Source organism: Pyrus communis, chromosome 5 (genome assembly GCF_963583255.1).
Source record: "Pyrus communis chromosome 5, drPyrComm1.1, whole genome shotgun sequence".
Lineage (NCBI taxonomy): Eukaryota > Viridiplantae > Streptophyta > Magnoliopsida > Rosales > Rosaceae > Pyrus > Pyrus communis.
In genome coordinates, this window is record NC_084807.1 from 19,299,862 (window position 1) to 19,321,399 (window position 21,538).

The following is a 21,538-nucleotide window of genomic DNA, read 5'->3' on the forward strand; positions in this document are numbered from 1 at the left end:
TTTATATATAAAGTCTATTATTTCTCTCCGTTGGGTTAACGACGGAGTGGGGTATCGATACTTCGCAGGGTTATACGACGCCGTGTTGAACCACATAGGATCTTCTTGTGGATTTGTTTACTTGTTAAATAATTTATTTTGAATTTACAAATTTCTTGACTGAATTTATTTAGTATGTTAAAGATGAGAAGATCACTGAATTTTTTTTGTAGATTTGATTCTTTAGTTGCTAATAGCTGCCATGGTAACTCTTTTGGTTTGGTGTTCAATTTTATTTGGATGAAAATTAGCCCTTTAGGAAATTTCCAAACTTGTTTTCTTAACCCTATAAAATAAACTTTATTGCTAACGTAATTCACATGAATTTCAAAACATACAAGTGTACAATAGCGCCCAATAGCTAATCAATTAATATACTAATAAAACGCTACAACTACTCAATGTTTTTTCATGTTCTAAACTGTTTCATTTGAAGTCCTCACATACAATCATCATTAAAAATCACTCAAGTTAAGGTATCTAACAAGTGGACTGTCCTCATGTTAGCGTCCTTCTCTTCAACTTCATGTGTCTCAAGTTCAAACTCTTTTTTTCTTTTCTTCCTCTTGATAGCAAGTGGTGAGTTGTTATCAAGTAATAATATTGCTTGTAATAAAAACAATAAACAATAATTTTGATAAAATAATGAATATTCAAGATGACACTTATTATGACAAAGTATATTAGAGTTTAACACAACTTCTTCAATTTTCTGAAAATGATGTCAAATTTGTTGAATCAAAGCGAAATACAACAATTTTCAAGAAAATATTTTTGCTCACCACCATAATTATTATGTACACTTATCATACATATTATCACTTAACATGTGTCCTTTCAACTAACTATGGTTACCTTTAAATGTTTATTTTCCAATTTTGAAAAAAAATAGTTATGTTAAGTGAAATGACACATGTTAGATGATGAGGTGTACGGTGAGTATACATCATAGTTTGTGATGATGAACAAAAATGCATCCAATTTTCAAGAAACACGTTTGGATAATATCAGACGCCTTCATAAGAATACACACTAAGTGAGTAATAAATCAACCACATTCATCATACACATCCAAGATCCCGATAACTTTCCAAACATACCAATTACCAAATCAACACACTGAAACGATCACCGATAACTTTCATAATCCGCAGAGTTGTTGGAAGTTAAGTTAATGAAAGAAATGGGAAGAAAAGCCCTTCTTATCTGGAAATCTAAGAAAACAAGAAATTAGTTGCAAGATTAAATACTTGGGGACTGTGTCACAATCAAATCATGAAAGGTGGTGGCCAAATAAATGGTTGACAGTCGCAATATCAATGGTTTGATAAAGACTAGGGCCAAGGCTCGAGCCAATTAACTCAAAGTGGATATTAGGCATGGGTAGGTTGTGGTGGGCTCAACTTTTTGTCAATAAAGTTTATAATTTGCCTTTTATTTACTTTCTTTTGCTTGGCAATGATAATGTGTATTAAAAATAGTTTTTTAGCTGGTTATAAGATTAGCATAATTTTTTACTTTAATTTTTGAGATTTGAAATCGTATAAGTGGTCATTGAGTTTGTATATTATCAATCATTCTGATCATTCTATGAAAATTCTACTAAGTAAGGACCAAAATGATAAAAATACAACAACTTAATAAACAATGGGCCAAAATGATTTGACAAAAATTGAGGGTATTTTTGTCATTCTATCTTATTTAATGGATATTTTTCAATGAATAACCAAAATAATTGACGGTAGACAAACTTAGAGACCACTTTTATTGATTTCAAATCTCAATTACCAAAATGTAGAGTTATATCAATCTAAAAGATCATTTTGGTTAAAAAAAAAAGAAGTGCATAGTATTACAAAGCAAAATGCAGCCCAAGATGAAGGCCCATTTCAACCAAAGGGGCAATTTCTCCTATCATGGCTAGCAAATTCATTACTTTGTAATTTCTTGTGGAGCCTTCACTTCTCCACATGGACATCTTCAGTGCCTCACGACTACTTTGACTTCTTAACCTAAAGTTGATCCCAAACCCTTTTCTTTACTTACATAAGGGACTTTGCCTGTTTAAAGAATGAATAGGATGGAAAGGGGGATCTCATCAGGTTTGTGCTTACCACTACATTTCATCTGAATGGACGCCTTCTAGTAATAGAAATCCCATTTTCGGTCTTCGTGAGGTCAGCCATTTGGGTGGAGGTGGAATGCTGGAATGCTCCCATCCCTGCCGGTATCCTCATTTACATAGTGTTACAAACCAAAATGCATCAAGTTTAAAGCTATTCAACCAAGGTAACCATAAAGCTCTCTGACATGAGGAGAAAAACTTGAGCATGAATCAGTTTAGGCCTCCCATTAGCCCGTGTGATGTAAGTACAACCCTCGATGCACAACATCGCATAGTTCTAGCCATTATCAGTTGGTCAGTTCAAGCATGAGTCATGACCAATTGATTGACCAAGATGTCGTAAGGAAGTTTTTCTCGTAACGTAAGAAACAAGACCTACCAAATCTCGAAGTTTGGTTAGCATGTCATTGGACAAATTATTTGAAGTAGTAGCAACCTCCTCAATGACTTTGACAAGTTCAAGCATATTTCAGCTGGTTTGTTATACTTTAATGTTGGTTTAAGTTCATCATGTCTCTTTTAGAAATGATTGTATTCCATTGATTAGTTTCTTAACCAACAAGTAATGGTTTAACTTTCATTCCCTAACTTTCTCTGTTGCATGAATGAAAAAGTTTCTTACCAGATGAAACGGAAGAGAGCGAAGTACTTAGCGTGTTGAATGATACAGCTCGTGGAGAGATTGTGGCCAAAAAAGTTAAATGCCACGACATTTTGGCACGTTGACGTAGCACTAGCAGTCTAGCACACAGAAAATCCTATATTTACAATTATTTATCAGACGGTGGAATTGAACGTGAAACCTTTCTCTTTCAATATTAAGAGCTAACGTACTATTAAGCTAAGAGTTCGTCGATCAAAGACGATTCAGACATAAAATAAAAAAATAAAAAATAAAGAAAAAAAAATGCTATATAGGCACTTCGACATAATATTTCCAATGATCAAAGACGACATGGATTGCTCTCGGCCTCTATTTATTAAACAATCTAAAATATTAGCCCTGCAATAGTACGTGTAGAATTAGGTCATGCTTTTTAGGGATTTTAGGTTTATGCTCCCAACCCTAATGGTTAAGTTCATGTCCTCAATTTAAAACCTTTTGAACAACAAGTGGTTTCTGTACTTAAACATATTATCCACTTAATTGTCTGACAAGATAAAAGCACCAAGACATTGTTAATTCAAAACCATTAAGTTAAGCTTTATGGAGATGACGATACTAGTAACTGCTTACCAAATTTAGGCCATGTATTTTCAGTGCTTTCTGTAAGACCATTAATCTATGTGCTCAAGGAATTGAAAGTTCTGGTGAATAATATATAAGGCACAGGAAGCTTAATGATCGTATATGAAGGCAAACCACTAAGCGCTTCAATTTAGTCCGAACCGCCCTAATTCCGTTGTTCTTGTGAGCCCTAGCCAACATGGTGAGTGAAAAGGATGTGTTAGGGAGTGTCGAATGGGGAATCAATGTTGCTGATGGGACAAACAATGCATCTGTTCCAGAATCCGGGCTAGTCGACAAGGCGTTGCTAGGGTTGAAGGGTGTGGTTGGAGGATTGTTGCTGAAAGTTTGGAGGTTTTTAGTGAAGGCATGGAAGTTAGGAGTTGCTGAGCCCAGAAAGGCGATCCATGCTCTCAAAGTAGGGTTGGCTATTTCAGTCGTGTTGCTTTTTTACTACATGAGGTCTTTGTATGAAGGTGTAGGTGGGAACGCAATGTGGGCGGTTATGATTGTTGTGGTAGTTTTTGAATCAACTGTTGGTGAGTAAAACTGGAAAAAAAAAAAAAAACCAATTTTTTTTAAAGAACTTTAACTAGCTTTCGGTATTATTCACTTTAATGAAAAACCACATTTTTACACTAAAAAGTCAATCATAGTACTATTCACTTTACCCTTTATTTTGTCTTTATCGTTAAAACTCAAAGTTTTCAAATATTTTTCATTAATTTTCCTTTTTGTTATTACCAAATGGGGAGTAATTTCCGGTCAACTCTCTTTACTTATGTCCCTTGATTCACCCTTAATAAAAAAATAAAATAAAATAAAAAACGCTGGCAAAAGAGAGCTGTGCAGCGGGATAAAACAGATGTGTGGAAATCTCTTCCCGTACAAAATTTGCCACAGCATCAAGTTAAAGTGAAAAAAACGTAACCAATTGGCCATTTCATTGCAGGTGCTACACTATACAAAAGCATAAATAGAGCAGCAGGAACCTTTCTTGCAGGATCACTTGGCTTGGGTGTCCATTGGATTTCTTGCAAGGCAGGACAAAATTTTGAGGCCATAATTATTGGAACCTCAGTTTTCCTCCTAGGTATGTGCATCTGTTGTTCTAAATTTCGGGTTCATAATCATTTCGCTGGTGTTTCGCTCGAGTTAAATTTACATTTTAAGCAGGCTCTAGTGAAACAATACTTATGTGGTGCTCACTTTTGCAGCTTCGGCAGCCACCTTCTCTCGGTTCATCCCACCTGTCAAATCGCGATTCGATTATGGTGCTCTCATCTTCATCCTCACCTTCAGCTTAGTTTCGATTTCTGGATATCGCGTGGAAGAGTTGTTCGAGTTGGCTTACCATAGACTGCTCACTGTTGGCATTGGGACCTTCTTTTGCATTCTAATTAGCATTCTCTTTTATCCCAATTGGTCTGGTCAGCAGCTCCACTGTTTGATCTATAATAACCTGGAGAAACTGGCTGATTCCTTGGATGGTCTATATCTCAAATTACAATACTTAAATGGCCTGTTTTGGACTGCTTCTGAAAAGGCTAAAAACATCTTCTACCAACTAAAAGTTCTTTTGACAGCATTTGGTAGAAAAACTTAAAACCGCTTCTTGGTCATGGAAGCATTTTGTGGACAAGAACCTGCTAGATGCTTCTTAAAGAAGCACTCCCAAGTGCTTTTACAAGCAATATTTGGATTTACAGAAGCAGTCCTAAACGAGCTCTAATTATCGTTTTCTTTACCCCTTGCAGAATTTAAAGTATTAGTAATGACAATATTTTGCAGGATATGTGTTGGAGTACTTTAAAGACAATGAAGCTGTGACTGAAGACAACTGTTCTACTAAGCAAATCAATGGGGATAAATGTGTGCTCGATTCGAAGGCAACAGAAGACAATATGGTATGCGATCGTGTTACATGGGATCGATAGGCAACGAGATTGATTTGCTGATTTTTCTTTCCCCTGGGGGCATTCGATTTTGCAGGCTAAATTTGCGAGATGGGAGCCTGCACATGGAAGTTTCAACTTCAAACATCCATGGAAACAGTACCTCAAGATTGGCGCATCGATGCGCAGTTTTGCTTACTGCGTCGAGGCTCTCAGCGCTTGTATGGAGTCGGAAATTAAGGTTGGCGTTTTACACCTAACAAATTATCTCTGTTAAGATTATGTAGTTTTTAGTTGCCTATTGTTTATGGGCAGACGCCGGCAGGAATCGGAAACCTAAAGAAGCATTTCAGCAATGCCTGTAAGACAACAAACAAACATTCTTCAGAAATCTTGAGAGAACTGGCGAAAACAATTAAAACCATGAAAAAATCATCTGAGATTGACTCATTGGTTTGGGAAATGAACAAAGCAGTGCAGGAGCTTCAAAAATCTTTGAAATCTGTGCCTATCTGGCTTGCTTTGCCGACATCAGAAGCTACCGACGATGATGGCAAGGGAGAGCCCATCGTAGCACCACTGGTGGAGGTTCTTCCGGTGACCACATTGGTGTCTTTGCTTATTGAAAATGCAGCAAGAATCAGTGGAATTGTTGATGCAGTCAATGAGCTTGCAGTCCAGGCAGATATGAAGCCTGCACCCCAAGGAAATAAAACGCAACACCAGCCCGGCGACAAGCCCTCCGCAGGAGAGAAACTTCCATTCAACGGGAATGTCACTGTGACAGTCCCCCATGCCAATTGCGCATTGCCGTATGGTACCTAAGATTATGAAGCCAATGGAGGCCCTTCGAAAAATCTGTGTTACAGAGTGCTGCTTCTATTAACTTTGTATATGTACAGAAAACAAGTCTGTTTGAACAGTTGATTTTGCGATTACGATTTACCAATAATGCGCAACTAATTTGAAACATTCTCGATTTGGTTGAAATTTATTTTCCAATTTTCTTTCTCAATTTTAAAAAACAACGGATGGAAGAGTGCAAGATGACCATTTTGGAGTGAAAAATCAAATAGTAGCATCGATTACGGACACCAGATAAGTACTGCTTTCATTCATTCCATGCATGAATTATAAGACACTATTATGTGAGTTTCAAATGAGTTGTAAAACCCATATCAGTAATTCAGTCATTAAGATCGACAAATGCTTATTCAACGGCACTGGACTTGCACAAGAACCATGTTCAATCATCTGGTAATCTGTGTAAGAGAGGAATCAGAATCATCGTCCTCAGTGACTTCCCCCTCATGGTCACTGCCCCAACCCAAGTTCACGGCCAAATCCTCCACGGCGACCTTGATCACGTCAGTTCGAACGCCAATATCAGTTGCATACCTGCTCATACAGTACATCCCAGCTGTTACAGTTGCCACACCAACCGGGCTTGGCATCAACAACTTCATAGGAGAAGAAAGAATGGCTGCCAATGGGGCACCAATAATAGAAGAAGCTTGACCACTTCTTCCCACACCTTGCTTGTCTATTATCAAGAGACCGGTTTTGCAATACATAGCAAAATCCTCGCAGTTGTTTTGAAAAATATCGTAGTTGCCAAATCCATTTTGAAGAAGATACATGGCACGGTGGACAACCGTTTCTGATGGGTCGGATGCTGCAGTGGTGCATGTGCCGCCCCGTACTTTTGCAAGGAAAACTGAAGGGCTAACCCCATATTCAAAGCAGTAAAGAGATCCATTTTTCAGGAAGCAGTCCAGGCACGAGAGGACAACGCCACTGTTGGGTTGCCGGAATCCACAGTCAGGAGTGGTGGGACAGGACATTGAATCATAAACATCAGATGATGATTCAGTGCTGGAGTTCAAACTTCTTTTGGGTCTAAAATGGACCACCTTGCTTCCCCCAAGATAAATACCTGCATCATGTCATTTTCAACACAGCTCGTGGTTAAACTCGATCCAAACATGAGAGTAACACGAGAGAGAAATAAGTTCAAATGAACCAAGCACTGTATGATTTGAGCAAGATTTGACATTCAAAAATTGGAATTTATCTGACAGAATGAACAAAACTGAAAATTGCAATGGGAAGAACAAAATCGGGGGAAATAAATCGTTTAGCAGGTGCTAAAGATGATGATGAGAGAAAACTTTATGTTGAAGTAGGCACCCATTTTTCTATGACATTCCGTTACGCAGGTTAAATCAAACCACCCAAATGTGAAGTTCACGGCACAGATGCAGACTTATTCTTCATATAATATTCCCAAGTACATTTTGCAAGTCCATAGCATGTTGTAACTTGTGATGAGACATCTTAGTTAAATCAAAAGAGAAACTGTGTTTATTCTAGCAATCGGGGAACTTATATGACAACATTGATTGAGGAATTCAGTTTTCAAGTCCAAGTTACGGTTGAATACTGCAAGTCAGCAATGTTAATAGGTTACGAGCAACAGAAAAAGGAAGGGGAAACACAGTCTACTCCCTCAAGTTCAACAAGAGAAGGAACAAATACTTCAGTCGATTTCTGTTTTCCTGTGTTGAGCCATACAAACCATCCAATGAACAATATCCGAAACAGAAGTTAGTGCTTAAAACGATTTCATAAGCGAATTTGATGACTTAACAAGGTTAAGAAAAAGTGGAAAATTAAAAGAAGTGAACTTTGAAGCTCCTGGTGGCTATGGAATCATGTCTTGTACGGGTAAGAGAAACTAGTCATCTTTAATCATCATGCCGAAATAATCAGTAGAAATCAAGGGCAGAAAAATTCAGTCACATCACATCACAGAACGATCATCCGTGTAATCGAACGATTTGAAGAACAACTCAACAAATTCAAACAAAAAGTCAATGGTGATCTAAGCAATCAATTAGAAGAAAATTACTACTATCCGAACTGTAACAATTTTTTTTTTATTTTGACTGCAAGAAGTCAACAGGTATTTGCTTTTTGGACTGGGAAGAGGCTTTAATCAAGGAATCAACAATCATAAACTTGCAGGCAAAGAAACTTGAAATTCAAGGAAACAAGATGCAATAATTCAGCTGAGAATCGAACCCAGAAATTAGAATTAAACAAACAAATGGAAGAAATGCAAGAAACCCAGAGATCCCATCACTCCATGAACCCACATTGTGTATTCTTCAAGAAGAAAATATATAACCAAGAATTAATTAAATACCCAGAAAACTAAATGAAATAAAAACAAGGAAAAGAAGGGGAGGGAGAGAGAACCATGGTGAGAGTAGGCGAATACAGCTCTGTAGGTGTAGATGTGGTCTCCTGGCTTAACCTCATTTCTCTCAACTCTGTTCGTCAGCAAACCCATCTCTCTATAGACTGCTTCTGCTTCTGCTTCTGCTTCTGGCTTTCTGCGGCTTTCTGCAATTACACCATAAGCAAAGCAAACCGGTTGCAACGTAAAAATTGACTCCACAAAAAAATGTAGATAGATTGACTGACTGGACTGACCCACAAACGCTAAAGGATGAAACTTGGAGAGTCTATGACTCTATATAAAAGATTACATTAAATTAAAAATTAATACAAAAATTAATGGGTGCGGCACAAAAGGATTGGCTCACCAAAGAAGCAGTTCAACGACCTTTACCAATTTTTATATAATTTATACAACATTAACATGAAATATTTTCGGATTTTAATTTTCTGGGTCATGAATAATCATGACCAACTTTGATGATGAAATTGAAATGGAGGATGATGACCCCCTTTATTCCCTTCCCTTGTTTTTCTTCCAAGTGGAATTTGCAAGAGACTTAAGGGAGGCTCCACTTCATAATTTTGCTCCTGTCGTTCTCTTTTTCTTTTGTCACCTTTCACTAATCAATTTCTTGTAATTTTGTGGGGTTTTTTTTTTTTTCTTTTTCGAATTTTTTATGCTACATTCACACAATCACGTGGTGTTGTAACTTTACCATTTTTTTTTTGAAATGATAGATTTGTTAGATTAGAAAACCGACGGAGTTCAAACTCACGTTGTTGTTCAAAAGTAACATTTATCTCTACCTCTGTGATAGAGAGCCACTTGCTGTTGTGACTTGACTTACGAGTGAAAATTATTTTTCTATATATATTTATATTTATTTACGTTAAAACTCTCATTACTTTATCACAATATTACCGTTACACTCAACAGTTTCTTGTTTTTAATTTGGTCCTTTAGCAACGCAATTAATGGGAACAAAAAAAAAAAAGAAAGGAAGGCCGAATGCTTTGGATTCTTTGCCATGATTTCACGCGATGCGTGTTTCATGTTCATGATTTGTTTTTGCCACTTGGCTTTCTTTTATTTTCTCCTTTTTTTTCCCCTTTTCTCTTTTGCCGCTTGATAATAAGCTTAAATTTTAAATAAAAAAATACAAAGTATTTACAATGATTAAATGCATTGTAATATTACGATTTTTAAATGAACCGAATCATGAATTTATTCTATATTTATTTCCATACAAATAAAAATTTGAATTATTTTCAAATTAATACAACAACCGAAACTTATATCCAGTAATTATCGTACGTAATTCTAAATTAATATTAATATACATTAAAGAATGTTACAAGAAGCTAAGAATCAACCTAATCAATTATCTAAGAAGATGTTCCAGTTGTATACTTTGACGTCAAAATTGGAATCTTGTTCCAGCAAGTGCCTTAGTTCCTTTGCCAGCTTGGCATCCTTGGCAAGCAGCAAGGCAAAGCCTCCGCCTCCAGCACCCACGAGCTTGTAGCCGGAGCAGTACGGGTGTGCAAATCTGAAGAGTTGATCCACAAACTCGTTACTGCAGTAAGGGTCGAGTTCTTGATGCAGCCTCCAAGCCTCTAGCATTATCTCCCCAAGGTCGTCTATGTCACAGTTCATCAACGCTTCTCTCCCAATCTTGGCCAGTTCAGCGAGGCGCTTGATGCTGGATACAAGAAGGTTGTCCCTTCGGAGGTAGCGGGTTACCACCTTTTGCAAGACTTGGTGTGCAAGTCGAACCTACACAAATATCACAATTACATTATTTCATATACATGCAAATACAGACGTGTTTTCTTTGAGAACATGAGATGCATGAGCTTGGACATGAAGAATAAAGCAACATCATATTAGGGTCCAGTAACTAAAGTGCGTGTGTGTAGAACAAGACCCTGCAATCGTTAACTTGACCAGCACGCTTCTACGCTTTTCACGATTGAACACACAATTATGTAATGCCATGTTTAATTGTTATTTACTTATTGCAGGCAAGAAGAATTATGCATTATCTAAAGTTGAAATTGAAAGGATGCCACATACTTGACCGGTAAAAACCACAAGCAAGCGTTGCTGCAACTCTGAAATTAACGGTGGGGAAGCCAAGAGTGGGACGACTTGTAGTCGCAATGGGATACCAGGAAAACTTGAAGTACATTTAACACCCGGGTAGAGACCCCCAATCTGATCCTGCCAACCACCACCTGTCCCCATGAGCTGCTCTAATACAAGAACAAGTCTCGCAACATTTTCATTACTTTCATCTCCATCGGTAATCTGAAGAAGTCCCTTCACAACTGCAGCTGCTAAGATGCTTGAAGTCCCCAAGCCACTTCCACGAGGTACGCAAGCCCATGTCCTGATCTGCAGACCCCTGGATGCAAGAGCATTTTCGTGAATAATGCCAGTCACAAGCAGTGCGGATTTGACAAGCCGAAATGGATCATTGTCATCAAATGGTGTGGCAATTGAGGTTAGGTCCTTAATGTGTAACTCATTTCCAGCATCATCACTAATACAGACACCAGTTTTTTTCGTTGTCTCAATGATGGTGCCAATTGGAAGAGAACCTTCCAAACTTATTGCCATATTCAGAACACAACCAGCGCGCTCCAAGCTCCATGGAGGAGTGTCACTCCAACCCCCAACAAAATCCACACGAACTGGTAATTCAACCTTCACCTTTCTGGGGTGGAATGAATGATCCACACAGCCGTCGAAATCATTGTTCTTATGGGACAGAATAGAGATATCGCTGGGAGCCTCATAGAGATGTTCTACAGACCATAGATTATAAAAAAAAAAAGCGTTTTGTGAGTTTCTGGTCCTTTAAAGACCACAGAACGATCAGACAAGAAACATGAGTTCCAAAATGAGTAGTATCTTGATTTTAAAATGTGGATGAGATTACTAAGAATTATGCCATTATTGAGATACGAATAATTGACTCTACCTTTAAAACCATATTTTACAGCTGAAGCTGTTTCATCAGCAACAGCATTCCAAACTTTGTGCTCCAACTTACGTGCCGTTGTTTCATTGCTGCATGCTCGAAGAAGATCAACTTGAACCTGGAATGCTCGGCTTTTGGGAATAATCTTAGAGTTCTGCTCCAGGAGTCCTGGACAAAGACTTAGAAATTCCTCACATACTTTGACTCCTAAATCTTCCTTTTGCAGAACTTCTTCACACAATCGATATAAATTGCGGCCCAGCACCCCATAATTAATGCATGCTTTAGCGATTCCAGCTGCAAGGTCTGCTTGATGATCAATTGAACCATGACACATCTTTGAAAAATCAATTGATCTATGCAACTCCTCTAAACTGACACGAGGTGAACTTCTCCACAGAGAAAGCAAATGCTCAGAATTTTCATCACTCAAGCCCATCAACCACGATGCCAAAGTTAGCATCTCAAAGTAAGAAAGAATGGGGAATATTTTTGAATTCCACAAACACTTTTCATGAGTACCCATTGAGCTCCATAGATCATTTTCTTGGATTCCTAAATCTTGCACGACCTTCCTCCAGGGTTTCCCACAAAAAGTGCCATCCTTAGAGAGTGAAACCTTGGGGTTATCATGGAGGCCACAATATACTATGACTCTTCCACTGTGTCCGACTAGAGGAACCTCCCAAAGACAATGGCGATCCGGAAGTATGAATCTAAATGAATTTTCTGCAACAATACTATTTACTTCTGGAACATTAACACCAACAACTATGGACAGAGAACCAACTTGCATTCTACTCGGAATGGTTGAATCATATATAAGAGAATCTTCCCCAATCGAGACAGCAGGCGCAATTTTGCTAGAAAGAAGAACAGCAGATGCTGCAATGTCAGATAGAGTGCTTGCTGGGATAGAACACTGGTGTCTTTGACCGACCAGTCCCGAGGCAGCTCCACTCAGATGATCCAATACCTCACTTGAAGTTCCAAAATGTAAGAACGACAAATCATCTGCAGTTAAAATCAAGAAGCAGAAATCATATAGGAACTAATAATCATATAAAAGAAAAAAAAGTTGAAAATGTTAAATATATGGATAATCGCATCAAGGTAACACATACAAGCACAGTAGCTAAACATCTTCTGTTTTCCTAATCTGCTGACCAGTTCTTCGCCTGAAGGGCGCAGTCGCAACCAATCATGCTTTGCAGGTACCCAAGCTGCTACAAGATCTTCATATAAGCTCATCTGTGAAAAATCCAAGGACATTATTAAAAAGGGTAATGGACCATCTATTTAAACCATATTTTGTAGACCATATGATGTGGTTGTTGATGATTGGATTATTACTTAACTATTGATTAACGTGCTTATTTCCTATTGGTGACACATCACACAGTTTGTAAGTTTGGTCTTAAAAGTTGGTTTACCTAGCATTACTCTGTTAAAAATTTAAAACCTTCCCAAAATCACTGAGAATTTCACACTTGGAGAAACCCGGTCCTATACATAGGATTTTACTGCAAAGCCTACAATAAGAATCCAGTTGAATTTATATCATAAACTATACACTTGCAGGACAACATGCAATGAAAGCTCATCGAAATAGTAACTTACCTCCTTTCTGGTCTTCAGAAGTTCTGAAATCATTGGTTGGCAGGAACATGCAAGTGTAACAAGCTCCTCCCACCCCTTACCTCTAACCGCTATTATTCCAGTATCAAGAAGTGTTCTACCATCATCAAGAATTGCATTGTTCTTAACAAGTTCGTCTACGCTAGGTTTCTGTAAGAGATTATCAACAAAGCTGACAGGATAACTTTTTTCTACATTTCTACTCTTAGATGCCACAACAACACCATGGTTAGACGCAATATCAAGGGTGATGGGAACAGTTATGATACAGGATGTGTCCTCTGGAAGCACCATGTTGGAGGCATCAAAACATGGAAGTACGTCTCCAGTCATAGTAAATATTCCACCTGCAAAGAATGAAACATCATTTACACATGATGCTTGGAGAGATGAACCCAGTGACATTAACCACAAGATACGGTTGACAGAACAAATGCAAAACAAAATAAACAAATTAATTACAAATTCAACTTTCGAACTCTCAGATGGCAATATTATCTATATTTCTTTCATGGAATCAAATGACCTTAGACACATTTCTCAACCCTGCCTGCTAAAGCACTCCTAAAAGAATTGGCCCCATATGATATAGTTAACTAGTGTTAAAAGATAGAATGTGAAAAGTTCATTGGACACCGACTACAAATTCTCATAACAAAGAGATGGCCAAGTCTCACTTATATTGCAATAGACAGAACAACCAACCTTCATTTTTAAAAGCTTGTCTTGCACAAGAAGCAATTGCAAGGATATGATCAAAAAGCAGCGGGACTGGCCCGTCAGGGTCGTCAGCTGCCAGATACGGAAGTGGCAGGAAAACTTTCCCCATGGGATTTGCCCAGGGGACCCTTTTCGAATCACCACCAGCATGAAGCAATAATATATGCCTCTTGGCAATGAAGGTAACCATTTCCGAGAGATCATCATCCATTTCATTGCCACTTGCATTTCGACTTGACTCCGAGAACCCAAAACCGCCATTGCTTGTAGCTGCCACCTGCTTTTGAAATGAAACAGCTTACAGATACAAACAAAAAAACTAGCCCACATCACAATTAGTGAAAATTTAGCCACTTGCTGATGACATTTAAGAGTAAAGTGGCCACCTTTCTTCTTCAATTTGCTGTAAATTTAACAAATTACATACCCTTTTGCCTGTTTAGTGAAAATTAAGCTACCCAAATCATAATTAGTGAAAATTTAAGCTAACCCACATGGCAATTTCACAAAATTTTCGTAAATTTAATCACACATATCTACAATGCAAGCCAATTACCAAACTCAGAACAGTGTTACCTTTGAATGTAGGCCCAACGTACGGTAATGCTTGGCGAGGGCGTGAATGGCGTGGAGAGTGGCGGCGCCGGAGCCGATGCGCTGGCCGTGGGGGTCAGGCACAGCGAGTGTGATCGTGGAGGCGGCTATGCGGCCCACCCGCTTGGCGCGAGTGAGCTGCCACTCGTAGAGCTCGGCCTGCTCGGGGCTAGCCGCCGTCAATACGATGGCGTCCCAAGTGGGAACCCGGGTCGGGTGCCTTACCGACAGCCTAAGGTGGAACCATGATTTCCGGAGCACAGCTGCCGCGTCAGCCTTCTGTTTGGATCGCGAGAATTTGGTATCCATTTTCCGGGAATCTGAGAATATGAGAATCTGAGAGAAAGCTTGAGTGGTGAGACTTTCAGATGTTGAATCTCTCAGTACGCTGATACTGATGGACCGATCATTTAACAGAAAGCCGAACAGGTGGTGTGATAATGTCGGGTCATCCGGCGGTGGGTCGTCGTCGATTTTTGTCGGTGAAACAGCTGATAGAACGTCGTCTTTGTTTGTCAGTGTACGACACGTCGTTTAACGAATATTAAAAAGTGAAAAAATGTTGGATGAGTTGTAAAAAGGAAATGGCTTCGCCCGGGTTCGAACCGGAGACCTTCAGTGTGTTAGACTGACGTGATAACCAACTACACCACGAAACCCTTTTGTTCGTTTTGGTCAATTTATTACTTATATACTGGTATAAAATTATCAGTAACATTTAGCTTATGGGAAAGCACCAAAGTTCTATAACCATATATTTATTTAAGGAGTTTGAATTGCATGCTTGTTTTTCCAATAATGCTACCGTTGTTTTAGATCTTCATTTAATTATATTTCCATATTTTAATTTTCTAGTCATAACCTAAAATGTTTAATCTACTCCTCTCTCTATTCTCGAGTTTGAATTCTTTATTTGTAACTTAAACAAATTTATTAATGTGAAATATCAATTTGTCCCAAAAAAATAAGAAAAAAAACTTTTGACCAATTAAATTTTATGTAAGTTTGAATAAAACATAGTATCAGCATCGAAAAAAAATTTAGTCACATAGTTAGTTTTTTTTATTTTTTTATCAAACAATATTAATTACACTAAGAGATGGAGGAGTAGGTCAAACCTCATAATAAGCCAGTCATAATAATATGATTTAAATTTATCTTTGGTTTATGTTAATTTCTCATTATCTTCTATATCGTGTGTTGTTTAGAAGATAAATCGTAGATGGTTTTCTTTATGAGATGTACCCTCTAGATGATGTCATTGGTCACTGCTATCAATTTTTTTTGTGTGGTACTATTCATACACAATTTTTACTTCTTACACATCCTTATTAATTTTCGAGTATCAGATCAAATAAATTCAAAAATCTCTCTATTAATTAATGAAATCATGTTTGTCAACCTAAAGAGGGTGAAAAGACTACTTAGTCTTCTATCACACAAAAAAAAATTGATGGGCAATAATGTAATTTCACAAGTCCAAATTTTACTGTTTTTTATTGAAGTCTCACCTAAAAGTGATGTTAAAATACTTTCAATATTAAAATAAAATAAAAAAATAAAAATAAAAACCTTCCCACTCCCCCCCCCACGTTCTCTCTCTCTCTCTCTCTCTCTCTCTCTCTCTCTCTCCTTCTTATTTTCTAAAAAAGTGTATTCATACACATAAAGTGTGTCAGCAAATGCTAGTATTAATAGGCAAAAGTTAAAAAGATAGTGTGAATAGCACAAACTATTTTTCTACGCAAATCTATTTATTTAATTTTTCTTTAAAAAAGAAAAGATATAAAACAGCAAAAAATGAACCATCCACACACGTGTGTGTTTTGAGCTTGAATTTCGCGCGTCCCCAAAAATGAAAACCGCCCCCCCCCCCCCCCCCCGCGTCCCCGCTCTCCTCTCTCTCTCTCTCTCTCTCTCTCTCACTCTCAAATTCCAACCCCATTTTCTTCTCGCTTTTTTCTCCCATTTTTCCTCGGTTCAGATTTTGCGGTCCCTCCATCTCTCAACCCCTCGCCCAACGGTCGAATTTTGCTCTGCCACCGCCTTCGTCTTCTCCCTCTGGTCAATCCTAATGTCCGATCTCCACCGCCGCTTCTGACCCCCTCGCCGCCACTTGGGTTCACTTCAGGGATGGCTTTCGCCAAGTGGGTCGCGATGATATTCGCGTAGAGAATGACAAAACCGCGTTGCATGGAACTTGGGGTTTTAAACTCAGCCGGTTCATTGGTTCCATCCGCCGCCGTCGAATGCCGATTCTGCTTCCAGTCGGCATTCGATTTCTTCTGCATCGCTTCTGAAGCCTTCTATGAGCTGTTGCTGCGTCGTCGTTTTTTTTTTTTTTTTTTTTTTGACCCAATCAACGGCGTTTACTTTCTATAGCTGAATGAGAGAAGAATACATTTTCTAAATTAGAAAATTTGACCCACTAAATTATTTGCTAGAAGAAAAAAATAGATAAAAAAGAAAAGGTCCTTGTCTTTCTGGTGCGGGAGCTGTTTGGTTCTTGGCAGGAAATGAATTCAGGGGTCGGATTGGTATCGCCAGCAAGTAATGAGATGTTTCCAGTGGCGAAGCTCCTCGATGAAGAGGTCGATTTTGTAGAGAAGGACCCAAGCAATCGATATGTTCGGGTAAATATCACAACTTGCACATTTTGGATTGTGGAATAAAGATTGTGTTCAAGCTGCAATTTTTATATGGTTTCGATATGTTGAATTTCGTGTAGTGATGCGTCACATTTTGATGGAAAGGTTCAATTTTGTTGAATGGATTGTACATTTTGTAACTTTGTTGCTTTTGTTTTAGTGACTGATTAATTTTGTTGTTTCAAATGAATTGGTATCAGATTGTATATGTGAGTGCAAGATTGTTCATCAGATTAAGCAGCTAGCTTTCGAGCCGATTTAGATAGGAAACAAATGAATTCTTATTTTTTGTTAGAACTGAGAAGATTGTGTTTCCCCTTCCGTTCAGTCTTTTATTTCTCCTTTAATTCATTTTTTTTCTTATTTTCTGGTAACAGTACAATGAAATCTTGGGCAAGGGTGCCTTCAAGACTGTGTACGGTTCTGAGACCTTTCTCTTTGTAGTTTTTTTTTTTTTTTTTTTTTTCCTTCACTTTTGTTTTCTGGATTTCGTTACTTTTAGGAACAAAAGTTTCGTTAAATTTAAGAATTATCATTAATTTTTTAAATTTTGGGTATCTCATTCATTATTTGCAGCTACAAGGCATTCGATGAAGTTGATGGAATAGAAGTGGCTTGGAGCCGGGTGAAGATCGATGCTGTCTTGCGGTCACCAGAAGATTTGGAAAAATTGTATTCTGAAGTTCATCTTCTGAAATCACTGAAACATGAAAATATTATTAAGTTGTATAGTTCATGGGTGGATGATCAGAAAAATACGATTAACATGATTACGGAGCTCTTCACATCTGGAAGCCTAAGGCAGTATGTTCTATTGATTCCTTCTCATTCTGTCTTTGTATCGTTTAACTGCATTATATGAAATCAAACTAACTGCGCACGTTTTGGTTATTAGATATCGTAAGAAGCATAAAAATGTGGATACAAAGGCCATAAGGAACTGGGCAAGGCAGATTCTCCGAGGTTTAGCCTTTCTCCAGAGTCATAGCCCCCCCATCATTCATAGAGACTTAAAATGTGACAATATTTTCATTAATGGAAATCATGGAGAAGTTAAAATCGGAGACCTTGGATTGGCAACTGTTATGCAGCAGCCTACTGCTCGCAGTGTGATTGGTAAGAAATCTATAACATCAGATGTTATCTCTTGGTTAGACCGTCTAAACAAGTACTGAAACTTTTTCTTTTCTCTACGTAAGGGACTCCCGAGTTTATGGCTCCAGAGCTCTATGAAGAGGAATATAATGAACTCGTTGACATATACTCCTTCGGAATGTGCATGTTAGAGATGATTACTTTTGAGTATCCATATAGTGAATGCAAAAGTCCTGCTCAAATATTTAAGAAGGTTACCTCTGTAAGTTGAGGAATCATCGGAATATCATCATTCCTTCTGTTGGCTGTTTAAAGTAGAATCACTTGGTTCCACAGGAATCTTATTTCTGGTATGTTCTTTTGCAGGGCATTAAACCTGCAGCCCTTGGGAAGGTGAATGACCCCCAAATCAAGGAGTTCATTGAAAAATGTCTGGTTCCAGCATCTGAGAGGGTATCGGCGAAAGAGTTGCTCAGAGATGCATTCCTTCAAGTTGACAATCCAAAGGAACCAATCCGCGATCCCTTACGGTTGCCTAACCAGAGTCTAAAAGCAACAAATTTACCAGAGTCTGGGCCTTTATCCATGGACATAGATATTGACTACAAGCAGCTATCTATAACCACATGTACAGGAAGCAACAATGGGAGTCCACTGGTTCTGGAATTTCAAAGGACACATAAGAACAACGAGTTCAGGTTAAGCGGGATAAAAAATGACGACGATTCAGTATCATTGACCTTGCGTATAGCTGATGCATGTGGTAAGTATGCAAACTGGGAAATTGGATATACAATTATGTCTAGTATTGTTATTCCTGTCAGGAATGTAATAGCATGACTTTTCTGCATCTTACAGGTAAGGTGAGGAATATACATTTTCTCTTTTACATTGCTAGTGATACTGCAGTGTCTGTGGCGAGCGAGATGGTTGAACAACTGGAATTAGCAGATCATGATGTGGCTTTCATTGCTGAGTTTATCGATTACTTGATAATGAAACTTCTACCTGGTTGGAAGCCCTCATCCGATTATTCCTCAACTGGACCAGCGAGTCTTTGTGGCGGATCCTTAGTCCGTAAAAATGGAAAACCATCATTGTCAAGCCTGTGGGGTTCAGTGCCATCTGGTGCTCCTGATGGTTTGATGGTCGAGCAAGGTGGCCACTCCTGTGATAACCCTGATACCATCAATTTTAATGGTGGAATTACCTCTTATCCAAGCTTTGCTGATTTTGCCAATGAATCTGTTAATTGCAATACTTCTGAAGTAGAGCCGAGGTATTCATATTTCGATGACAGCAAGTTACAGAGCGATTATGCTAGCAATGAAGGAGGAGGCTTCCCAGTGAATGGAATCATAAAGAAGTTGCAGTTTCAGTTGCATGGACACGATTTATCAAAAGATACGAGCTTGACAAGCAGCTGTTATTCTCCATCTTTGGTAGAAAATGATCTGGATGGCGATTCAAAGTTGGAACTCGAAATGATTGAGTCACAGTACCAGCGGTGGTTCCAGGAACTTTCAAGGATGAGGGAGAAAGCATTGGAAATGACCAGAAAGAGATGGTTAGAAAAGAAGAAAGTGGCCGTTGGCTAATTTAGAGCCCTACTGAACCCAATTTTTTTCCATAACTCGTTTCCCTTGTATATTGTTGACTGGTAACTCTATTTAAGCGTCGACGTGATGTTTAACCCTTGGATCGGATGCGGCTCACTTTTTTCAGCAGTCGCGATCATTCTCGGGACTAAATTTTATGCTGATATCCTGTTACTTTTGTTTGTTGAGTATGAATAGATTACCGGATTTGCTAATGCATCCTCAGCTTCTTTTTGCAGATGGATGATCACAACTGATAACATAATGCTTCGGGTTTGTCAGCTATTCTAACAAGTATAGCTGAAAAATACCAAACCGCATTCGATCAATAGCATATTTCACAAGGTTGACGTAGCTTGAGATCACGCATATTGAATTCAAGAGAAGCACCAAGAAACGTAAACAAATGGCAGGATTTACAGACCGCAGAAGAACAAAGTAAAAGGCTAGAACGAGAAAAACATGAAACCAACCTTCAGTTTTGGGCGCATTCTTGTAGTCGTCCAGGATAAAAGATGGGCTGTATCATCTCTTTTTTAATCTTAACCTGCGAGCGCAAAACGAAAATCAGCTCTCACATTACGCATACCCTTCAAAACCTCGGCAAAACTCCATTTCCTAAAGCCTCTAACCACAAATCTCCCCCGCTCTCTGCAATTATTTTCGATTTCGAGGTGTCATCACATTGTGTGTGCTTATAAACAACCACCAACAAATCACACTACCGGTTATTCAATGTGGATTTCAGAGGTTTTTAAAAAACTTTTTTAAGTGACAGATTTCAAGGAATTGTATAATCCTTGCAACTTTTTAACGATTCTTATGGATTTTGTTTAAAGATTTGAAAGGATTCTTATGGACTTTGATTAAATATTTGAATAGATTTTGAGACTCTCTTCTCATTTAAAAATTATTCTTTAAATAAAAAATAAGATTAATTTTTCTTTTTTTTTAGTACATCGATATTTTTACACTAAGAGGAGAGAGAGTTTGGCTAAATCACACAATGGGTAGCCTAATTCGGTATTAAATTCACCATCCACGAGATTCGAACCTAAAACCTCTCACTTCCAACTGAAGAAGAAGATTCAAAATGATTCTAAGGGTAGATAAAATGGTTGGGTTGAGGGCTTCATGTGTATATTCAAGTCAACATAATGAACTAACATGCTCGGAATTGAGACCATGATATATCATATAATAATACCAAGTAAAAAGAAGAGAAGAGGACAATTGAGTAGTTAAGAAATTGTATAATGGTCAAATTGAATCGAATTCTATAAACCAAAAGAATAATTTGATTAAAAGAGAATAGAAAGCAGGCCAGGTGACAGATCTCATTCAAGTCACCTTGGTGGGGTGGGGTGGGTGGGTGGCTGAGACGCCAAAAGGAAGAAAGGATGGGTTTCTCAGAGAAAATTGAGAGTGAGAAAGAAAGCTCGAGTTGCAGAGTAAAGAGAGAGAAAGAAAGTGAGGGGGTTGAAAAGAAATCCTACGGGTGGAGATAGGATTTTGTTGTGCTTACCATCCATTCTCAAATCTTACAAAATCTCTCATTGAATGAAATTCATCAAAATCTATGAATATTTAAATACTTACAATGAAACAAAATTAAAAGGTACCCACTTTTCATCATAAATCCAAACAAAGTAAAAATTGAGAGAAGGAAAGAAGCTCATTTACATAACTAGGAAGACCGAAGACCCACTGAATCAGATAGAGAGA

At 38.1% G+C, this 21,538-nt stretch overlaps 4 protein-coding genes and 1 non-coding gene across 5 annotated transcripts; 2 read left to right on the top strand and 3 right to left on the bottom strand.

Annotated features, from left to right (window-relative positions):
• The first annotated feature begins 3,591 nt into the window (after positions 1 to 3,591).
• LOC137734360 (aluminum-activated malate transporter 10-like) lies at positions 3,592 to 6,112 on the top strand. Its single transcript, XM_068473637.1, has 6 exons — positions 3,592 to 3,931; positions 4,345 to 4,485; positions 4,610 to 4,882; positions 5,184 to 5,299; positions 5,385 to 5,540; positions 5,624 to 6,112. The coding sequence occupies exons 1-6, from the start codon at positions 3,592 to 3,594 to the stop codon at positions 6,110 to 6,112; spliced, it is 1,515 nt and encodes a 504-aa protein (XP_068329738.1).
• A 234-nt stretch (positions 6,113 to 6,346) lies between these two features.
• On the bottom strand, positions 6,347 to 8,801 carry LOC137734635 (protein LEAD-SENSITIVE 1). Its single transcript, XM_068473886.1, has 2 exons — positions 8,549 to 8,801; positions 6,347 to 7,223 (listed from the first exon to the last, which is right to left on the bottom strand). Exons 1-2 carry the CDS (start codon positions 8,640 to 8,642, stop codon positions 6,538 to 6,540), a joined length of 780 nt encoding a protein of 259 aa, XP_068329987.1. The 5' UTR covers positions 8,643 to 8,801; the 3' UTR covers positions 6,347 to 6,537.
• A 956-nt stretch (positions 8,802 to 9,757) lies between these two features.
• LOC137734132 (bifunctional fucokinase/fucose pyrophosphorylase) lies at positions 9,758 to 14,800 on the bottom strand. Its single transcript, XM_068473426.1, has 7 exons — positions 14,455 to 14,800; positions 13,864 to 14,155; positions 13,141 to 13,505; positions 12,645 to 12,771; positions 11,521 to 12,534; positions 10,611 to 11,344; positions 9,758 to 10,310 (listed from the first exon to the last, which is right to left on the bottom strand). Exons 1-7 carry the CDS (start codon positions 14,779 to 14,781, stop codon positions 9,912 to 9,914), a joined length of 3,258 nt encoding a protein of 1,085 aa, XP_068329527.1. The 5' UTR covers positions 14,782 to 14,800; the 3' UTR covers positions 9,758 to 9,911.
• Positions 14,801 to 15,057: 257 nt separating this feature from the next.
• Positions 15,058 to 15,131, bottom strand: TRNAV-AAC (transfer RNA valine (anticodon AAC)). The gene has a single exon. It is a non-coding gene; the product is annotated as a tRNA-Val (tRNA).
• A 1,834-nt stretch (positions 15,132 to 16,965) lies between these two features.
• Positions 16,966 to 19,977, top strand: LOC137735444 (probable serine/threonine-protein kinase WNK10). The gene is made up of 7 exons (XM_068474867.1): positions 16,966 to 17,105; positions 17,498 to 17,535; positions 17,697 to 17,924; positions 18,016 to 18,236; positions 18,320 to 18,477; positions 18,582 to 18,978; positions 19,074 to 19,977. The coding sequence occupies exons 1-7, from the start codon at positions 16,989 to 16,991 to the stop codon at positions 19,811 to 19,813; spliced, it is 1,899 nt and encodes a 632-aa protein (XP_068330968.1). The 5' UTR covers positions 16,966 to 16,988; the 3' UTR covers positions 19,814 to 19,977.
• Positions 19,978 to 21,538: the final 1,561 nt, after the last annotated feature.